This window comes from Leucoraja erinacea, chromosome 15, assembly GCF_028641065.1.
Source record: "Leucoraja erinacea ecotype New England chromosome 15, Leri_hhj_1, whole genome shotgun sequence".
Taxonomy (NCBI): Eukaryota; Metazoa; Chordata; class Chondrichthyes; order Rajiformes; family Rajidae; genus Leucoraja; species Leucoraja erinaceus.
The window spans coordinates 4,717,813-4,740,433 of record NC_073391.1 but is presented as its reverse complement, the minus strand read 5'-3'; the positions used below and the strand labels follow the sequence as shown (position 1 = coordinate 4,740,433).

Here is a 22,621-nt window from a genome sequence, read left to right as displayed (position 1 = left end):
CGTTAAGAGTAATGATGCAATCAGATTTGTTTGAGCCAGATATATTTGGAGCAAGTAAACACATTTTCAGAAGGTTAATGCTTTCAATTTTAATTGGGGAAAACTCTATCTTCCTCTATTTTCTCAACCACAAATGTTTTTATTTGTTTCTGTGGCATGACAATCATCATTCAATCAAATCAATTCCCATGTTGTACATCTTGACAATGTCATATTCAATTGCAAAATTTGGTTGCCTTTTTTTGTTTTTTTTGTTTTAAATGCTCATTAGAAATAACATGCCAATTGCCATCCTAATTTAGAGTATCCGATCACGTTATTTGTCTTGCATGGAAGTATCTACCAAAATTATCTAAATATCAATGTTTTAGCATTTCTTGCTTTTTTGAAAATGTTGTTTATCAAATCATTTATTAACAATGGATTGAATTGAATTGAATTGAATTTCCTTTATTGTCATTCAGACCTTACGGTCTGAACGAAATTTTGTGCCTGCAGTCATACATACAATAACAACAATAAACACAAATTAACTTCCACCACAGTGAGTCCTCCAAACACCTCCTCACTGTGGTGGAGGCAAAAATCTTAGGGTTGCAGTCTCTCCCTCTGCTCCCTCTGCGCTGAGGCGATTCCCCACCGGGCGATGGTATAAACAGTCCCGCAGCTCACCGAACCCCGGGAACGGGCCGGTTCAAACACTGCGGCCCGGGGTGGTCGAAGCCGCCGCACCTCCAGTCCAGCACACGCAGCCGCCGGCCCGCGGCTGAACCCAGGACTCTGGACACCTCCGCCAGAACGTCGTCCCAGCCACCGGAGCACCATCCCAGCCCCCGGACCAGATCGCCCTCACGTGAGTACCGTTCCACCCTCGGGCTGGGCCACTCCGACGGGAGTGCCATTCCTCCCTCGGGCTGGGCCACTCCGACGGGAGTGCCGTTCCTCCCTCGGGCTGGGCCACTCCGACGGGAGTGCCGTTCCTCCCTCGGGCTGGGCCACTCCAGCGGGAGTGCCGTTCCTCCCTCGGGCTGGGCCACTCCGACGGGAGTACCGTTCCTCCCTCGGGCTGGGCCACTCCAGCCCCTCACCATGCCGCTCTCACGGGAGCACCGTTCCATCCCGGGCTGGGCCGGGAGCGAGCCCAGGACGAGTCCTGTCAGCTGCCTCCAGAGTCCCGAGGTCGCCGGCTCCGCTAGGCCTCAGCGTAGACGGAGGCAAAGAAGGGGGATACGACAAAAAGGTCGTATTCCCCCCGAAGGGAGTGACAGCAGCCCCCGTTTCACCCCCCACCCCCCTCCCCACATAAACACAGCCTAAAAACCAAAAACATAACTAGACAAAAACGAAAAAAAACAATACAAAAAAGTAAAAACCAACGGACTGCAGGCGAGCCGCTGCTGCCAGGGCAGCGCCGCCACTTCCGGATGACTTCAAACATTACATTCGACAATGACAAATTGATGTAGGTTGTTTGGTTATGGCCTCTTTATGCTCTTGCAGATCTACTATCTTTGTATAGCAGGGAGATTTGGCCATTCTTGAGTAGCTGAAGTCAGAATACTGTATTCAAAGAATTTGTGAATTTTTTTGAAGATCAAAATAATCCATCAAAATTAATCCACTGAAACGTTTATCAAAAATAGTAGTATCATTACTTTCACTGATACGCTTAAAATTCCACACTCATTTATGCACAATTTCCAATAAATTATCTTACAGTAAACAAAGTAATTTCTCTGACTGCCGTATTCACTAATTCATGGAACTAACATTTACTTTCTGCAATTGGTTATTTAAAATCGACTGCAACTTTTCTTTTTGCAATCTGTGCCTCTGACTTAATTCTTCTTAACAAATTTGAAATTTGTTTGTAACACTTATTCAATTATCCCTGGTTCTGGGATCTTGTTTCAACCCTGCTCAAGTCTACCAAAACACAGACATAGAAAATGTTGGATTGGGGGGGGGCGGGAAACTGGTGCAAAGTCAGCCAAGGTTTAGGGGGTAAAGTTGGTGAGGGGGAAGGTAGGTATTTGTCCGTTATCTATAATTTGAGAATTCAACGTTCATACCATTGGGTTGTAAACTACCCAATTTTAATATGAGGTGCTGTTTCTCCAGTTTGCATCTGGCCTCGCTCTGGCAATGGAGGTGGTCCAGATTAGAAAGACTAGTAGGGAAAGGGGAGTTAAAATGGTCAGCAACCCAGAGATCCGTAGGCCTTGGCGGACAGAGCGTAAGTGTTCAGCGAAACAGTTGCCGAGTCTACGCTTGGTCTCGCCGATGTACAGGAGTCCATGTCGGGAATGCTGGAGGAAGTAAATGAGGTTCGAGGTGGTGCATGTGAATCTCTGTCTTGCCTGGAAGGATTGCTGTGGTCCCTGAATGTAGTTGAGCGAGGAGGTATTACATCTCCTCATTGAAGTACAATGAAGCACATTGAAGTACTTGGGAGGGAGTAGTTTGGGTGGGAAAGGATGAGTAAACAAAGGAATTGCAAGGGACTGGTCTCTGCGGAAGGTGGTAAAGGGTGTGAAGATGTGATTAGTGGCGGGATCACATTGGAGGTGATGGAAACGTGAGAGGGTGATGTGGAGGCTGGTGGAGTGAATTTTGAGGACATGGGGAACTGGCCTTGTTGCGTCTGGGGAGAGGGAGCAAGAGCAGAACCATGGGATGCAGATGAAAAGCTAATAAGGGAGGGAACCACACCTTGGTTCACTCGTTTCCTTTCCCTCTCCCCCACCCACCTTGTTTCCCCTTAACCTTGGCTGACATTGCACCAGTGTCACCCCCCCCCCCACTACTAAAAGTCCGTTAACTGCCTTGATAGTTTGCAACCATGTAGCCCTCTTGGGCTCGCTCCGGACTCAATCCAACAAGTTGCCTATCAGGGAACAATGTCGCCTGTGGTAATCAGTGACAGCCTTAATTTGTCCTGCCTCTCTTCGCTTCTCGCTTTTTTCCCCCGTGTCACCCTACTATAATTAGTGTAAAGATGGGGTTTAACCCGAAACGTCACCTATCCATTTTCTCCAGAGATAATGCCTGACACTCCACCATTTTGCATTTATCTTTAGTATAAACTAGCATCAGCAGTTCCTTTTTATTACATTAACATATGTTTTTTTTTGTGTGCAAGAATAGGAAATGTCTAGACCAGGGATATCTACGTATCCAAACTTTTAAAAACTGTCTGTGAAAGGGGATTGGGAAAGAATGAAACAAAGATATGGCCCAATCTGTGGAGAGAAACTGAGGCGTGAGTTCAAGGAAGTTACTGTCTGAAATTGTTAAATGTAACATGTCCTAGTGAGAAGATGAGATCAAGTTATAGGAGTAGAATTAGGCCATTCAGCCCATCAAGTCAACACTGCCATTCAATGATGGCTGATCTATCTTTTCCTCTCAACCCCATCTCCTGCCTTCTCCCCTTAACCCCTGACAACTGTACCAAAAGCCTATCTATCTCTGCCTTATAAATATCCATAGACTTGGCCTCCACACCCTTCTGTGTCAATGAATTCCACAGATTCACCACCCTCCAACTAAAGAAATTCCTCCTAATCTTCCAAAAGGAATGTCCTTTTACTCCGAGGCTGTGACCTCTGGTCCTAGACTCTCCCACTCGTGGAAACATCCCCTCCACATCCACTCTAGGCAAGTAGAGGCAGGTGGCTCATTTGTCAATTAAACAAAGATGTTGGGCTTCCATTGAGCATCATTGAAACAATGTAAGGTAGACAAAAGTGCTGGAGAAACTCAACGGAAACGTTGCCTATTTCTTTCGCTCCATAGATGCTGCAGCACCAGCTGAGTTTCTCCAGCACTTTTGTCTACCTTCGGTTTTCCAGCATCTGCAGTTTCTTCTTAAACATTGAAACGACGTATGCTGAGCATGGGGTGAAGAACAGAGAATGTTTTAGGTGTAGGAAAGAACTGCAGCTGCTGGTTTAAATCAAAGGTAGACACAAATGCTGGAGTAACTCAGTGGGACAGGCAGCAACTCTGCTTGTGATCAGGTGATTAGAAGCTGGGAGTCATGCTTATGGACTGGAGTGATAGTTGAGCTTAATCATATCGAAGCATGGAGCAAAATGCATTTAAATTGTGAAAAACAAATGTAGAGTTTGCATGGTTATAATTTACCTTGTAAATTTGTGACTACATTTGTGTCAAAGTATTAACTTATTAATAATTAGTAGATTGATTCAGTGAAAACTTGGGCAATGATAATATATTTTTCAAGAAATCTGATTTATTGCTATAGTGTGCAATAGAGAGCACATCAGCTATAGTTATTGAGCTGACTGATTGGATATCATGTTAACCTTTTTAATTTTGAGGGGGAGCAAATTCAATTGGGCATCAAGTCAATAATACTTTGAAACTTTCAAATGGCAGCAACAGAGCTTCAACAACCTTTGCTTTCATATGTGAATTATTTGTAGTGTATATTTTGACTTTACAGGAGGATTTTATCCCAGGAAATACTTTTCCAGGTTGTACGATCACTGCCAAAGGCAATGGAAAGAAAGAAAGGAAGAACCAGGAAAAGATCTACCACTTTTTTTTAACTTTGTTGGGATTTTGAGTCCATGCACCTTCCTTCTGTTGGAAAATGTATCCAAATAGAACTGGTTTATTTGAATGCCAGTGACCTATTTGCAAGGCAAGATACTTTTACTTCAAGGATATTGTCCAGATATTTGATGAATTAAGTTGCCTTGTTGGAAAGCATTGCACATGACAGGTTCTTGATTCGTCGGATGACGTTCTTGATTCGTCGGCCATTTTTGATCACGAAGGTCTATATACTGGATCTTAATGAAATGAATCAAGGGGACATGAATATACTTGCAAATGAATAGCAGGAGTTGGACAATTAGCCATCTTTGAGCCTGCTCTGCCATTCACGAGATCATGGCTGATATGATTCCAACCTCAGCTCAACATTTCCTATGTCCTTTGAATGACTGTTTCAAAGAAAATTTCATTCTGCCTTGAATTTTTTTTAAACCGTGACCCCCCCCCCCCCCCCCCCCCCACTCTAGATTCTCCATGAGAAAGTATCCACTTCACATTAACCCTGTTGGCCCTCTTCAGGGTCGTCTATAGCGTCGTTTGCTGGTACAGGTCAGCCACTAATTTACCAGCAACTAGTGGTCTGGTCCGGTCCCCTAAAAATGTTCCTAGGTTGAATGAGATGGCCGATTCTGACCTCATCGGGACTTCCGTGCCGAATGGCGGGGCAGAATTGCCTCCTGCAAGTGGGTCACTGGAACTCTTTGCAGGCTGGCATTCTGAACCCCAAGGCTGTGACCTCTGTTGATCTGACAAAAAGGACAATCCAGAAAATATGTGTTGCACCTGTGGTGATATTCCCCATTCTTTGATTTAAGAAGCCTTATGTTGACTTCTCCCATTGCTTTCAAGCTAAAAAACCTGCAACCATTGGAGGAAAGGGGAATCGAAAGTAACACATCTGGAAATTGCATTTACTTCATGACAAGCCAACTGAAATATAGTCAGATATTTAAAACACCAAATGCAAAGTAGTCATTTCCAAACTAGTTTTGGTCTTGGGCACTAAATAAAAGTTGATTCTTTAAGATAGTGAACCAGAACAGTTCACTCTATCATTTTTGTTAAATTTGTAGCTTTCATCAAGATTTATGTTGGTCATGGGATTTCAAATGTTACGAAGATTTTTGATAATTATGACCTTGATGGTTGTTGTGGTTACCAGAAAAGGGTTTGTGCTGACAAAAAAAACCCATGGGGCTAATATGTCTTGCCTTAGAATAATATTTTGGGTTAAAAGGCAGCATCTCAAGTTGAGTTTGTCATGCAAAATTACAGTGAGGTACAGGCACAATGAAAATTATGCTTACAGCAGCATCATAGGCACATAGTCTGAGACAACACATAACAAGTATATATCAATTGCATACATTCAGCAAGACAGTGAGAAGAAAAACAATCAATCAAGAAATTTGTGCAAAACACAATTGGGCAAAAAAAAGTCAATTTGATGTGAGAAATAGTGTTCCGTTGCAAGATAGGATTAGGGATATGCGGGTCAGTTTAAGAATCTTGGAGGTAGGAAAATAGCTGTTCCTGAATCTGGTGATATGGGGCTTCTGCCTTCTGGACTTCCTTTCTGATGGCAGCATTGAGGAGAGGACATGGCCCAGATACTAGGGAAATACCTCAATGGATTCTTGTGCCAGAAGCAATCTCAGATGGATGGAAGATATCAAGTTGTGGGGGGGGAAAAGAATCAAACTTTTAATTTTGGATTGCGGTTTGCCCAGGAACCAAAGTAGACTTGATACTTTGGTTTGTAAGAGGAAAACCCAAGGATAACTGATGAATCCGGACCATGCTTCAGATGAATTGGATGAATGAATGAAGTGACAACGTGACATACAGTGACAATTACAAATGTTTGTGGCTGTGTGTGTCAGTCTGGTTAATTTTCCTATTTTCTTCCAAATGCTAGGCCACAGCCTTCCCATTTTCACACATTCTACTCGCATGTTTCCCGTCAAGGCGATAAATATCTTCCCGTCGCAATCCCTCGTATATTTACGAACTTTTTAATCGTTTAAAGTTTTAAAAACAGCCCGAAAACACCCATTTTGGGGAGAAAACCTCTGAGTGATGTCACAATGCACTCGCAAGGCAGGACAGGACACGCCGGGAGGGAGGGGCATTCCAGCGCTTGCTGGGGAGGGTGGTGCTGGAGCTGGACATTCAATCAACTATCTGGTTTGCGTGTCTCGTACATTATCTAGCCTGCTAGTCTAACTAGAGGTGGATTTATCGTAGAGCTTGAGCTTACAACACCTATCTATTTGAGCTCTGTGTGCTTTCTTAATAAACAACTTATACTCTTGTATGGATTCTGAGTTATTTGACATTCTCATGTGTCAGAAGTGGGATACGAACCCACGCCTCCAATTGGAGACTACAAACACAGAAAGGACATGACCGCATAGGTGTAGTGGCAGAAACCTGCCTGGAGCCACGTTCCTATCTAGTCCATTCCGAAGGAGGAATTTACAGGCGCAATAGAAAACATATTCTGCCGGTGAGCGAACCAAGACCATGTCAGCAGTTCTCGTATGGCTACGTCAGTGTCCTGGACTTTGTGCCAAAGACTAATGGGTTCAAATATTAATGGCTCCCCAATGGCCAAAAAGCCACCGGCAATATTGGCTAAATCACCTATTAGACCGCCGGTGATGTCGCCCATGAAGTCTCCTACAAAGACTGTTGAACCACTGCCTGATATGATGTCACCCGCCCCTCCAGCAGAGGGCCTGTACCGTACGAATATAGGACGGGTTTGTCGGCCTAACCTAAATACAAAAACTATTAAATACTGAATACAGGTTTCCATTACCTAGGCCACATTGTATTCCTCCTTACTCATATCCTTCATGGTTTAGTCGCGATTTATAAAGCACTGTATCTCCCTACTATACATTGCAAGTTTTTAGTTGTATGCTTATTTAGTTTCCTCGTTAGATTTGTCGTAAAGCTTGAGCTTACAATTTATTATACTTAAGGAGGAGGATGTATATCAGTCAGTACTAGTTGACCTAATCTATGTCATGTTTTAATTGCATACCACTGCACACTCAATCAGCTATCTGGTTTGAGTGTTTCATATTATCTAGCCTGCTAGTCCAACCTCTAGTTAGATTTGTCGTAAAGCTTGAGCTTACAACACCTATGTATTTGAGCTCTGTGTGCTTTCTTAATAAACAACTTATACTCATGTATGGATTCTGAGTTATTTGACATTTTCACAGTAAATACAGGAGGACTTCTTTCAAGTTATTTTTTGAGAGTGAAATGCATTACTGCCTGCAAGATACAAGGAACTGCAGATGCTGCTTTCCAAAAGAAGACACAAAGTGCTAGAGTAACTCAACATGTCAGGCAACACTTCTGGAGAACACCAATAGATGACGTTTTGGGTTTTGACCCATCTACAGACTGATTGTGGTTGGGAGAAGCTGGAAGAGATGTGGGAGCAGGACAAAGCCTGGCAAGTAATAGGTGGATACAGGGGGTAATTGGCAGGTGATTGGACAAAGGCCAGAGATGAAAACACAAAATTTGTGAGAGATGATAAATGCAAATTGTGAAGCCTGAGGAATGAATATATATTTGGGGAAGGAGAATGAGAGAAATGGCTGCTAATCCCGGTGGGGCACAGGGAAGAGGGGAATATAAGGGGGGAGTTTGTTTGAAGGTCAGTTGCCTAACATTGGATGACAAATTATCTGACAATTTGCCTTTAAGAAGATTAAGCTTCTATGAACAGACAATGTGGCTGGTTGGGGTGGGGGGATGAAAATAAATAACAAGCCTCATCCTTTTTTTATGGTTGAACATTTTGCGAAAAAATGTTAAAATGATCAATTCCATAAATGAAGAACTGGTGATTTTAGTAAAACTTGATGATTAAGAGTCTGAATAGAGAATTGGTGCATTGAGGCGAAGCCTGCCAGTAGTTTTTTCTGTTGAATTACTGTTCTAAGGTGCTTTTTGACTAAGGATGTAACTCCGTATGATAATTTAGATTTATCTACATAGACTGCATATTTGTAATACTTAAATTTTCATTTTAATATCATGGGTCTGTTATGTTCACTATTCACTGAATTTCACCAAGAACAAAGTTTTGATTGTCTCATTGTCAAAAATAAAGTTTTTAACCACAACCACAGAATGTGGCCCTTATAACTGGCTTCTAACTTTTTCATTTTGGCTGGTTTTGTTCTCCAAGATATTAATAACTTTCTTGAGCTTATTCTTTGAATGAAGGTCATTTTCCAATAGCATTTGGTTATACAAGGAATGAAACAAAAGGAACATGGGGTGAAATATTTGTAGCCAGGATAATGTTTGAAACATTAGCAGAAGCCTCAGAAGCAATTTAATTTTCAATGAGCTTTAGCCAAGAGTTAACATTGTTCAGAGTAAAGAATTGGCATGCTTATGTATTTCAGTTATGTACTTTAAACAATTAAGGAACAAAATAGCAAGAAGCATCTTGAGTTAGAAATAAAAATTGGCATTTGAAAGAGTAATATTTACATTTTTCTTAAATTGTGGGATTGAATAAATTCGGCAAATTAAAATATATATATAGCACCATGCCAAGGATTAACCAATATTTGAGTACATGTAAATAAGACGGGGAAAGCTTAATTTGAAAAAGAAATAAGAACAAGCTTCATATTTCTAATGTTAAACTAATTCCACAATTACCTAAACATTTAGGTAATAGCAATGGTTCCATGTATTTTTAAAGGATGTCAGCTTAATCAGTTTACCCCACAAAATTACCAAGCCACAATATATTTGGACATTTGAGATGAAGATTACTGCTTACAATGCCAAATAACTTAGCGACCTGCATAAAGAACAGATGGTGAAATTAAAAACTGGCAGTAAGTGAACATATGGACTAGTGAGGTGAGATTCTGCATACCCAAGAATTGTGGATTTATTCAAATTTACCCAGTTTCAAATCACCTTAAAGTGGAGTGCATCTACTGTTGGCGACAAATTAGGGTTAATGCCCACAAAGTACCAAAAGTGTGTAGAACTTTGGGAAGGAGGAAAGCTGAGTAAAGAAATGTTAAATCAAATAAGAAAGGTTGAAATTGGGGATATCCTTTAAATTATATATATATATTTTTTTACAATAAACAGGAGGTCCAGGTAGCACCTTTTTTTTTTTAATTCCTATATGCCTGTACTTCTAACAGTGATGGGAGACCGGGTAAAAAATATGTATAATATTATGGGCATGGATAGGGCAGACAGTCGGAACCTTTTATCATAGGTGGAAATATCGGGACATAGCTTTAGGATGAGAGGGATAAAGTTTAAAGGAGATACGCAAGGCACATTTTTTTTGTGTGTTTTTTTTTTTGCATAGTGGTGGGTGCCTGGCAGGCATGACTAGGGGTGGTGGTGCTGGCAGCCACGATCCAGGCATTTCAGAGACTTTAAGATAGCCACCTAGATGTGGAGGGATATGGGTCACGTGTATGCAGAGGAGATTAGTGTAACTTGGCGTCATGTTTGGCCTGGTCATAGTGGGCTAAAGGGCATGTTCCGAAGCTGTACTATTCATTGTTCATGCAACATCCTGCTTTTCAAGATTATTGACATATGATTTGTCACATAATCCAACAAATAATTCTCATGATTGTTTAAAGCCCTCCATTGCTTGAAGAAAAAAAAAAAACCTCTGGAATGTCTCAAAGAGTCGGGCAGTATCTGTGGAGGGAAATAAACGGATTATGACCAGTGACTAGTGGACTCCCGCAGGGGTCAACGCTACTCTTCAAATTGTATTTGGATGAGGTGATTGAAGGCTTTGTGGCCAAAGGAACTTGGACAAGTTGGGAGAGTGGGCAGTGAAGTTTCAGATGGAATACAGCATAGCAATGTGTGGAGTCGTGCATTTTGGTAGTTGGAATAAAGGCAGACTATTTTCTAAATGGGGAGAGAATCCAGAAATTGGAGGTGCAAAAGGGCTTGGGAGTACTGGTGCAGGATTCCCAAAAAGTTAATTTGCAAGCTGAATCGGTAGTAAGGAAGGCAGACGTAATACTAGCATTTATTTCAAGAGGACTAGAATACAAAAACGGATGTAATGCTGAAGCTGTATTTGGAATATTGTGCGCAATTTTGGGCCCCATATCCGAGGAAAGTTTTGCTGGGGCGCTGGAGAAGGTCCAGAGGAGGTTTACGAGAATTATCCCAGGAATGAGTGGGTTAACATATGATGAGTGTTTGACGGCACTGGGCCTCTACTCACTGGAGTTTAGAAGGATGAGGGGTGACCTCATTGAAACTTACCAAATAGTGAAAGGCCTGAAAATAGTGGATGTGGAGAGGATGTTTCCACTAGTGTAAGAATCTAGGACCAGTCATGGCTTCAGAATTAAGGGGCGTTCCTTTAGGATGGAGATGAGGAATTTCTTTAGTCAGAGGGTGGTGCATTTGTGAAATTAATTGCCACAAAAGGCTGTGGAGGCCAAGTTAATTTTTGATTAGTACGAGTGTTGGGGTTATGGGGAGAAGACAGGAGAATGGGGTTAGGAGAGAGAAATAGATAAGCCATGATTGAATGGCAGAGTGGACCTAAACGGCCAAATGGCCTAATTTTGCTCTGATCATTTATGTTTTATGTTGGGACCCACCTCCATTATTTTCCATTCTCTGACTGAAAGCTTCGCAACACTTCAAATTTAGCTGCTTGCATTTGATGAGGGGTCTTTCCCAATCCCCACTGGTTTCATTTTTACACTTTGAAAACTGGTTTCAGTTTAATTTAAATCTGAGTGTTGCTGCTTAAAAATTAGTTATGTAACACATAACTAGAGTTTACTTACAACATTCCTATGTAAAGGCTTGCGATGTTTTTACTACACTAATGGTATTCTGATAAATGCCAGTTACTGTAGTTGATAAAAGCATAAACATGAGTACAATACTGAATTTTATATACAAAGAAATTAAACCAGTGATCCGGTACACGATATGTCTGTCTAAATCTGCAATGGAATAATTATTTTAGGTCATGAGAAAATGCATCATCTATTAGAACATTGAAGAAATTAGAATACAGTTTTTGAAAAATGGTGCTTTTGAAGGATTTTTTGAAAGATTTTACTTTTCATTGCATCAATTAAGGCATGAACTCTGGAATTGAATACTAAAATGTAAAAGGATTTCTAATAATCCTATCATGATGAATTTTGTATCATTCTAGCGTTCTTTCATTATGGATTAAACTCCATTTCTAGCAATTAGATTTGACAATAATGAGAAACCTGGATGTTTTTTGATTATTTCCCCCACTCAAATATGGCCTCTTGGGGCAGTGGTGAGGCTCTGACTGCCTGATTGAATATTTGGTCCAAATTTGGGATTGCATCTAATATCTTTCTACTCCATATGGTGCTATTGCCTTATGGGACAAATCTATTGACTTTTTACCCTTCAGCCATTTGTTATACATCATGAGTGTGATTATTTTGAAACACAATTTATGTTTACATCTTTCAATCCCGATTTGTCAGTTAGGGCCACTTGCATCTGAGGTAAAACATCTTCTCACTTGGATGTATGCAAATCTTTACAATTTGCATTTGCCAGGTGTTGTCGGTGCACAGTAATTGTATTTGTTTAATAGTGAAATCAATACATTTTGGTTTTGTTCCACCCAGGAACCATGCAGTTTGGAAACTGGGACAGAAAGTGAACCTGTTGCATGATCAATTGGATTAAAATATAAACAAAGCTCCAAGTCTGCAATTTTGCTGTTTGAAAGCCATTTATATATATTTTTTGCATTATTTCTCCACATTAATGAGAATTCTTTGGTAATATTTTTAATTTACAAGGATTTAATTCTAGCATAGTGAATTGGGCATGACATGCACTCATAAATAGATACATTAGAGAAAATGCATATAAATATTGAAAGCAAATAACACCCAGTGCAAATCAAGTAAATTGTTTAATCTCGTTGGCATCATCAGAGCTCTTAATCTACTGAATACAATATAGGATTGACATCTAAAATTGTACAGGAAAATTGCTCCCTAAAATTGTTCCATACAACCATTGAACAGTTCTTGACTGAGTATTTCTCAAAATGCACATCTCCTGACAACTTAGATCAGTAATCCAGTAGCTATGAACTTTAAAACAAATGCTTTTTTTTCACATTTACTGACTGAGTGACAATCGTGGATTCTGAAGAAGCAAGATAGGTTATAACATTTCTAGATTGAACACTAGTGTAAAGATCATAATTCCACTATCTTTCATTAATGTTTGAATTTTGCTGAGCTATATACGATTCACTGTATAAACTTGATCAGATTAATATGTTGACAAAAGTAGAAAATATTCAGATTTCAAGTGTACATAGTTTTGTCATTCATTATGCATATTAATAGCTCTTTAAAACACACACACACACACGTCCCCTCCATGTTTCGGGGGGGGGGGGGGGCGTGGAACGGGACATGATGATTCAGCGAGATGATTGGAGTTGGGAGACGTCCTGGTGGAGCAAAGATCATAGAGCGGAGTTAGAATCGGCCCGTTCGCTGGGCCTTTCATTGCCCGGCCCGGTTTAAAATCGGCCACGGGATTTTCCACCGCCCCGCAGTCAAATTTCTGCATCGAGGCTCCCGATGTTGAAGCCCATACCGGGGGATGAAAGGTCCCGCGAACAGGCCGATTGGAGCCCCACGCTTCGGGGCGGACGAAGCTGCTGCTGCTGCAGTTCGGAGTCGGTCATCAACCAGGTCAGCTCCCGATGTTACTGTCCACAGGGTCCACGGCCAAAGCTTCGCGAGTGTGTCTGCCACCAAGAAATTGTGCCTCCCCCTTATTTTCATAGCTATCCATCTTCATTGTAAACACATCTAATGATCTGGTCTCTACTACTCTCTGGAAGAGAGAAATCCAGGGCTCATTCCCATTTAAGAGAAGAAACTTCCATGCACCTAGTTTTAAATAACCATCGCCTTATTTTTTAGCTATTTCCTTCATGAGTTTTCCACGAGTGTTTTCCAAATTTCTAGTGTACACAGCCAGGGAAGCATGTTTCAACTGAGTCCATTAGACCTCACTTTAATTTTATCGCTATATTTTAGGTATTAAATGTTCAAACAAGTAGAAATAGTTGCTTTCAATCCAGCCTTTGGCTGAATTATTTATTTTGCATCCGAATTGAAGGAAAAAGCATTATTGTGCTAGCAGAACACCCACCAAGGCCAAAATCAATCCCCATTGTGGTCTAATCAGGGCTTCGGAGAGCTGTAGAACAGCTATCTATATATGGATATATAGATAGTTGTTCTACAGCTCTCCGAAACCCTGATTAGACTGATAAACTGCATTATCCAACTTTACACTTTTCATAATTGTAATCACATATCGTAAATCAGGGTTAGGTCAATTGAATGTTTTGTACTGCATCCCTGTGTTTTTCATCATCAGCTACTAATTATGTATGATGTCCTTTTATAAGTTTGGGGCAAACATTTCCCAACTAATGCTAACATTAAGATAAAAAGAAAATGATGAAAAGCTCAACGTCAGGCAGCATCTGTGGCATTAAACACACAATCAATGTTTCAGGACAGAAAAGTAAATGTATTTTAAGTTGCAGAGAGGTGGCCAGGTGAAGTTTGCGTTAGAGGGCAGAACCAAAGTTGACAAGATAACAATTGGTCAAACCTAAATTACAGTTTAGAGGCAGAATGGATAAAGTAACCAATTGATTCAATAGTACAGCCACATCAACAAAAATAGAAAGTTGGACACAAAATGCTGGAGTAACTCAGCGGTACAAACAGCATCTCTGGAGAGAAGGAATGGGTGACATTTCGGGTTGAGAGCCTTCTTCGGACTGAGAGTCGGCGGAGAGGGAAACTCGAGAGATGGGGAGAGCAAGGTGTGAAAACAACAGATTAAAGCAGACGATTATTTTGTTTTTGGGCCTTACCCTTCCTTATCTCAAGTTACCCTCTCCCCTGATTCTCAGTCTGAGGAAATGTCACCCATTCCTTCTCTCCAGAGATGCTGCCTGTCTAGCTGAGTTACCACAGCATTTTGTGTCTATCTTCAGTGTAAACCAGCATCTACAGTTCCTTCTTAAACAAAAATAAGAAACTGGGTGGTGACTAGAAATTGTGAAATTCATTATTTACTCCTGAGGGATGTAATTACTCAGACAGAAGATGTGCAGTTTCTTTAATCTACATTGGATATTGTTGGAGCAATGCCGAAGGCCAACAATAGAGAATTATATTGAATTAAACTGAGCACCAACTGGAAGCTCAGGATCCCCAAAGTGAACTGAATGGAGATATTCTACAAAATGGTCACTGAATCTACATGGTTTCTTCAATGTACTGTGAATTGAAGCGTTGGCTATAAGCACTCTTTGGAATCCTGGATGGTGGGAAAGAAATAGGCAAAACCATTCCACGTTGTATTGGAACATCGTGAGAGAACCAATGGTTGGTGGGAATGACAGACCAGACCAATGAATTGCTGAGGAACAAGTCCCTTGAATGCTGAAACGGGATGAATAAGTGTTAAGGTGGAATCCCATTGAAGGTTGTGCAAATTGTAACAATGATCCTTTGAATGTGGAGCCGGGCAAAGTAGAAAATGAAGAAAAGGAGAATCTCATTCCTGCCCTGGGGTGAGAACAGAAATGTAGATAAATGGAGGAATGAAGCTCAGCCATGTCGGAAAAGGTAGACAGTTGGGTCATTATTCTGTATAAACCTGAGCTTGCATCCTATCATTTTAACTCTCCATCCAACTCTCACATCGTTAATCTCAATCTTCTACAATATTTATTGATGGCCATGGTAAGCTTTAACTTCAGTCTGGACATCCCTGCAACATTGAAGAATTAATGTATTCAAAATTTGAGTTAACCCTTTTTATGATCTCCCTCTCCACAGATTTAGCTATACCTTCACTTCAGTTTGTTTTCTATTTTTTATCTGTTATTTTTTAAAAACCATTGTTACTTTGAAAACCTTGGTTTGGACCATATCTGATCTCTTTACCCCTCCCTGGAACTTAACTCATCTCTTCACTTTTCTGGATGAATGAAGGGTCTTTGATCTGCAACACCAACTGCATGTCTCTCCCCACTGGTGCTGTCAAACCTGTTGTTGCGTCTTTCATTATCAATATATGTTTTTCAGTTCCAGCATAGGCCTACATTTGCTGCTCGTGCCAATATGTTATTTCATTGCAGTAAATGGAAAATTTGGTGAGCTGCAAGCAAACAGTCATTCAGTAAACTTTGGCATTTGCCAATATTAAAACAGAAAATGGTGTAATCACTCGTCACATCAGGCACCATCTGTGGAGAAAGAAACATTTAACATTTCAGATTGAAGATCATCAGAACCAGGAAAGGGGAAACAAAAAGTACAGTTTTAGTTTGCCGAGATGATGGTGGCGGGATGGAGGGCATTAAAAATATATTTGATGAAGCAAGGCCATGGCTGGTCATAATCAGTTCACAGCATTTTCTGTTTTTAGGATTTTCAGCTCTACAACGTTTTTAATTTTCATTTAGAAATTGCCACATACATGTGGTTGACACTATTGTAATCTCTCCATGTTCTTGCCCTTTGGAGAACTACAGCATCCTCCTACCTTATATTTTTCTCCCAGAGAGCTCTTTCATTTTCTGACCTTTTGTTTCATCTTTCTTGCTCATATCCCTCTCCCATTGGTGATGGGACTTTGGCTCAAAGAGCTCCACTACATATTTTTGCAAAACTTACTAAACAAATTTTTTCAACAGGCTTGATTTTCCCTTCCCTAATGTTTTTGTGGTGAATCTCTGGAATTCTCTGCCACAGAAGGTAGTTGAGGCCAGTTCATTGGCTATATTTAAGAGGGAGTTAGATGTGGCCCTTGTGGCTAAAGGGATCAGGGGGTATGGAGAGAAGGCAGGTACAGGATACTGAGTTGGATGATCAGCCATGATCATATTGAATGGCGGTGCAGGCTCGAAGGGCCGAATGGCCTACTCCTGCACCTATTTTCTATGCTTCTATGCTTTTTCTAATTATAAAGCATCTTGGATCACTTTGCATTAATATTTTCTAATAAGAATCAACAATGTATATTAAAGTGAAATGAAAATAAGGTAACAATTTTATATGAGGTAACAAAGAAGGGAAGAGATTTAACTTTTTTCGCATTCCATCACAGTGCCAAATGTGGAGGAGTCACTGTGGTGGATGTTTATGTTAAAATGTGTTTTGTGTGTTTTGCTTTTTATTTGTATGACTGACTTGGCAAATTCCTCGTATGTTACAAAACATACTTGGCTAATAAAGTGATTGTGTTATATACAAGTGCCATATTCAATTTGCTATGCAGTTTTTGCTATACTCCTGAAACCTGACTGGGATTTAAAAATATATATATATATACCATATTAGAATAGTTTAATGTTTTTTAAATTTAATTTCAAAATATTGCAAATTATGACAAACACCTTTTCCATGTATTTAATACAGATGGCGAGGCATTGCACCTGTTGGCCGACGTATACCAAGAACGAGATTTATTGCTTTCAAAGTCCCATTGAAAGGAGTAAGCACATTTTGGAGGTTATTTTGAATGCATTATTAGATACGGAACAAATTGAATTTGTAAATTCTCACACAAAATTATTCTGGTCTGTTTGAGCTTTAGAATCGGAGAATTGTGGGAGGAATAAATGGTAAAGGCATAAATCGCACCTGGGGTAACCTATTGGGGGAAATGCTTAAACTGCTTCCAACTTTATTTCACTTGACTCAAATCTAATACCACACATGGATAGCAAAGAAATTTGTGTGTAACCTTCCATAGCCTGTCCATGTTAGAAAGCAATGTGCAAAAGACTAATGTACAAAACCATCTGAAAATTGAACATTATATTCCGATAACAACCTAACCTGTTGTCAGTATGAGGCTAACTCATTTTTGTGCTCTTTTCGTATCTCTATTTTGTATTATATTTTGTATCTCTTTTGTGAAAACATGTTCCAGTATTTTTTTAAATTACTTTTTCAACCTGCCTTCCCATTTTCATTTGTACTTTTATTTCACATTATTTTGTATCTTTTTAATTGTTCCGTAAAATGGCACAGCTTTTCACATTCTGCATTGAATGTCCTAACTTCCCACTCCCCTATTTCTTCAACTTGCATAGAAAGTTTTTGTTTCATTTAATTTTCATTATATCGTTTTCCATTTGTAAAATGACATCACTATTCCACTTTGCAAAATGCCAATCATTCTTCACAATTTTAGTTTAATAAATTTTCCCCTCAACGTTCTTTGTTCTTTTGATTTCTTTGGTCCCAGTATCCCTGAATTGTCACTTTTGAGGGCTTGATTTCATTGAAAAATGCCAGCAGTTCTACAAATGAACGGTTGGAAAGCTATGATTTTTATCCCCACACTCGAGGAAGGATGTGATCAAGATAAAGAAGGCACAGAAAACATTCACCAGCAAGTTGCCTGGAAAGGAAGGCTTGAGTTTTGAAGGGGGATTGGAAAGGTTATGTCTATTTTCCATGAAGCGAGGGAGATTGAGAGATGGCACGATAGTGGTATATAAAATTATGAACAGGATTGATAGTGTAGATTTCCAGTGTCTGATTATTTGGTAGAGGCATCTAAAACTAAGCATGGGTTATTGGTGAGACGGAGGAGATTTAAACAAGATCTGAGAGGAAATTGGGAAAGAAGGAACTGCAGATGCTGGTTTAAACTGAAGATAGGCACAAAAAGCTAGAGTAACTCAGTGGGACGGGCAGCATCTCTGGAGAGAAGGAATGGATGACGTTTCAGGTTGAGACCTTTCTTCAGACCTGAAACGTCACCCATTCCTTCTCTCCGGAGATGCTGCCTGTCCCTCTGAGTTACTCCAGCTTTTTGTGTTTATCTGAGGGAAAATGTTTTCATACAGAGTAGTTTGCATGTGGAATGAGCAGCCAGAGGTGGTGTTGGGGGCAATAATAATAATTTTTAAGAAGCATTTGAACAGGTACTTGAAGAAATAAGGCATGATATGATAAGAAATGGGGAATTTGCTTTGAAACCTATTCCAGGTTAGATGTGATCTGTTTCAGGAATTCCATTCATTTCAATGGACAGAAACAGCTACATGAATAGGTGTTTTTGTTTCTTTTTGCATTTGCTTTAGATTAATTGAGTTAATATATTTTATTGGAGTCTTTCAATTATTTAAAATAAAATATGCACATTATTTAGCAGCTAGTTAAGGCTGAAGACATGGCTTAACTGGAAGTTATAGTATATTTGGGGTGAGGGTTGTTTGAGAATGCTGTGTATGAAGTCCGTGTGCTGCAGGGGTATTACCAGCCAATTTGTCGCAGGGTCCTGTAGGGAAGTTGTCGCCAAAAGGTGTAATCCATGTAACTATGGACTGGATGAATAATTTATGGATAAGCCTGGGTGGCTCGTAGCTGCCATAAATTCTTGATCAATTAGATCTTTCTCCTTGCAGAGTGTCCTTATTTATTGACAATTTTGTTTTATCACTTCCACTTTGACCATTCATCTCTCCAATCTTGATTCTATTAACAACTTGCTTCCTGAATTAATTCCCTAATTGATTTCCTATTCAGTCATTTTTTTTTTTACTTCATTTCCCTTTAACCATAGAAACCTATGTTCCTGCTTCCTTGGAAGCTTCTTAATTTATCAGTTTGCCATGCTACAGTTCCTAGAACTAGATTCAAGTGTCTCTCTCCTTAATACAGGAAGCCTAAAGTAAATATATGTTTTGTTTTTTCTTTGCAGGCAATAAGTCAAAGGCTTACAACAAATCAGAAGTTTTCTCCAAAAGATCTTATAGCAAAAATGAAAGAGCAAAATGAAGAACTTGGATTGATAATTGACTTAACATATACAACTCGCTATTATACTGAAAAGGTATAAATAATCTTCACTTCACCATTAAATTTGACTCTCATTGAAATTGAATGGTCAATTTATGTGTCCACACAATGCTTTATTTGGTTTAGGATTTGCCTAAAAGCATACAATATCAAAAGTTGTATACAGTTGGTCATGAAGTACCAGATGATGCAACCATTCTTCAGTTTAAAAGAAGAGTCAGAAAATTTTTATGGGAAAATGCTGACAATGGTAAGTATTAAACAATTCTCGTTAACCTTTCTTAATTAGCAAATATAGCAGTTTATACCCTGTGGGCAAACAAGAGCTAACACGAGAAATAAATGAAACTTTGACTGGTTTGGGAAGGAGTGGGATGGATTGGGGCAGTGTTCAATCAATTTATTTAGTTTATGCAATGTAATCAAGATGCTTGTTGAATTCAGCATTTGAATTGGATCATTTATTTTACCAGGTAGAAAACTTTTTCAACCTGTTATTCATAGACTATTTTCAAAGATCGAATCTGTGTAGCTTGGTACTCGGGAGAAGCAAACCATCAATCACCCTTTGTGCATTTGTGGGATATTAATAGAACCTGATTGGGAAATATTATGATAATAATGATTGGAGAGCAAAGATTCAGTCAATAATATTAGCACAGTGGTTGGTTCAAATGCATTGACATCCATTTTGTGTTGGAGCATTCTGGTTGGTTGCTGTCCCTTCATAGTATTCTCTCATAGAAAGCAATAGTTCATCACAAGTTAATGTTACACACAGATTTCCTGGCATCTTGTGGATCAGAAAATAATAAAATGCAATGGAAACTGGGGGTGAATTGTAACTCATGATGTACTGCAGTAAGCTCTTGACTGCTTGTATGCAGTTTTAAACTGCACTAACTGTGTGAAACAGTTTGTTCACTGTAATCTTGCTGCGAGTTTCCTTTCTCACACAGGAGATTTTGTGAATCGCATCAGATGGTGCCCTTCATTGCCTTAAGAGTGCATTTTCCAAGCCAACAGTGGTGTTATTCATAGGATGCACTACCTACAGCACGTTATACACGTCTAAAGTTAGTTTCCCTGATGTGTCGGACAGCAGTTTCTAGAAATTTGCGTTGACATGTTAGCATTGGAACAGTTCTGCGATGTCCTCCAAGTCCTGTTTCATGATGAGCTGGTCCGTTAACACCTCACAAACTGAAGAAAGGAGTGACTGACAGTTTGTTTCTCGTGGCTGTTATGTAATAATAATAATAATACATTTTATTTTCGGGCGCCTTTCAAATCTCAAGGACACCTTACAAAGATTAACAGAAGAGAAAAAAACATATAGTCGGAAAAAATAAATAATAAGGACATCATCAATACACAAATTAAAGATAGAAATCGCTCCAAAGACACAAAATCAAAAAAAATCAAAAAACACAATGTGAAGAAAGAGCAGCGGCAGCTAAAGCGCGCCAGTGTCCACTCTCTTCTGACAGCCATCTTGGACACAGACTAACATAGTAACGACACACAGAAAAATCATCCCCCCACAATGGTTACCACTTTGGGGGAAGGCACAAAGTCCAGTCCCCAACCCCAGTTCTCCCAGAAGTCAGGCCTATTGAGGCTATTGCCTCTACGGAGGCCGGATGTTCCTGGCCGCTCTGGCCGGGTGGAGTTGCCCTGGCGTCGGGAGAGTCCTCACAGCGGCTGGGCCACCTGGAACGGCCGCTTCCTAGCAGGAGATTGTCGGCTTCCGAAGCCGACAGGGCCGCGCCGGGTTGGAGCTCCCAGGCTCCCGATGTTAAAGACGGCGCCGCCCGCTCCGCTCCGCAGACCCGCAGCCCGGAGGTGTTGATCTCGGCGGTCACATCTCACCGGAGCTCCAGCGCGTCGATCCAGCGCGGCGACCCAGGCAAGGCATCGCCCGCTCCACTCCACGATAGTGCTCCAGCGCTGTGCCGCCAACGAAGCCGAGGTGCTGGGCGGTCCCCGCCAGGAAACGGCGCTCCACGCCCGCTGGTAGGCCATGAGGACGGGTCGACGGGCAGCCCGGAGAAAAAGCTGCCTCACCGACCAGGTAGGGACCTAGAAGTATAATTACCTCCTTCCCCCCCCACATTAAAAAGTCCATTTCTCCTACAAACGAAAAACAAGACTTACTAAAAACTGGAAAAAAAATTGATTAAACGGACGGCTGCTGGTTAGCAGCCGCTCCCCAAGATGGCTCCTCCTCCAGTGTGACCACTTGGAAGGAGTGGTCTCTATGATCTGTTGGACTGATTTCACACAGATGCAACAGATCAACTAGAAGCAGATGTGAATCATAGGAGCGACCACTGTTTTAGTGTGCACCTGGTGTGTATTTCCCAAGATATGTGTGGGCATTTGCATGTGACTGCTGGGGAGCTCAACAAAGATATCATATAATATCAAATGTTCTCTAATCCCCAGATCTATTGACATCCTAAGCATATACAGTGCATTCAGAAAGTATTCAGACCCCTTCACCGTTTCCACATTTTGTTATGTTACAGCCTTATTCTAAAATTTATTAAATTATTTTTTTTTTTATCATCAATCTGCACACAATACCCCATATTGAAAAAGTGAAAACGGGTGTTTAGAAATTTGCAAAGTAATTAAAAAGAAATAACTGGAATATCACATTTTCATAAGTATTCAGGCCCTTTACTCAGTACTTTGTTGAGGCACATTTGGCAGTGATTACAGCCTCAAGTCTTCTTGGGTATGATGCTACAAGCTTGGCACACCTGTATTTGGGTAATTTCTCCCATTCTTCTCTGCAGATCCTCTCAAGCTCTGTCAGGTTGGATGGAGAGCGTCGATGCACAGCTATTTTCAGGTCCCTCCAGAGATGTTCGATCGGGTTCAAGTCTGGGCTCTGGCTGGGCCACTCAAGGACATTCACAGACTTGTCACAAAGCCACTCCTGCGTTGTCTTTGCTGTGTGCTTAGGGTTGTTGTCCTGTTGGAAGGTGAACATCCGCCCCAGTCTGAGGTCCTGAACGCTCTGGAGCAGGTTTTCATCAAGAATCTCTCTGTACTTTGCTCCGTTCATCTTTCCCTCGATCCTGACTAGTCTC

General features: G+C 40.6%; 1 protein-coding gene across 1 annotated transcript in view; it reads left to right on the top strand.

Moving 5' to 3' along the window:
- The window catches only part of LOC129703916 (RNA/RNP complex-1-interacting phosphatase-like), a 46,797-nt gene that overhangs the window by 9,622 nt on the left and 14,554 nt on the right, over positions 1–22,621 (top strand). Inside the window, exons 3-5 of the mRNA XM_055646628.1 lie at positions 17,124–17,199; positions 19,423–19,554; positions 19,647–19,770. Of these exons, the coding sequence (XP_055502603.1) occupies positions 17,124–17,199; positions 19,423–19,554; positions 19,647–19,770 (332 nt within the window). The remainder of the gene's footprint in view (positions 1–17,123; positions 17,200–19,422; positions 19,555–19,646; positions 19,771–22,621) is intronic.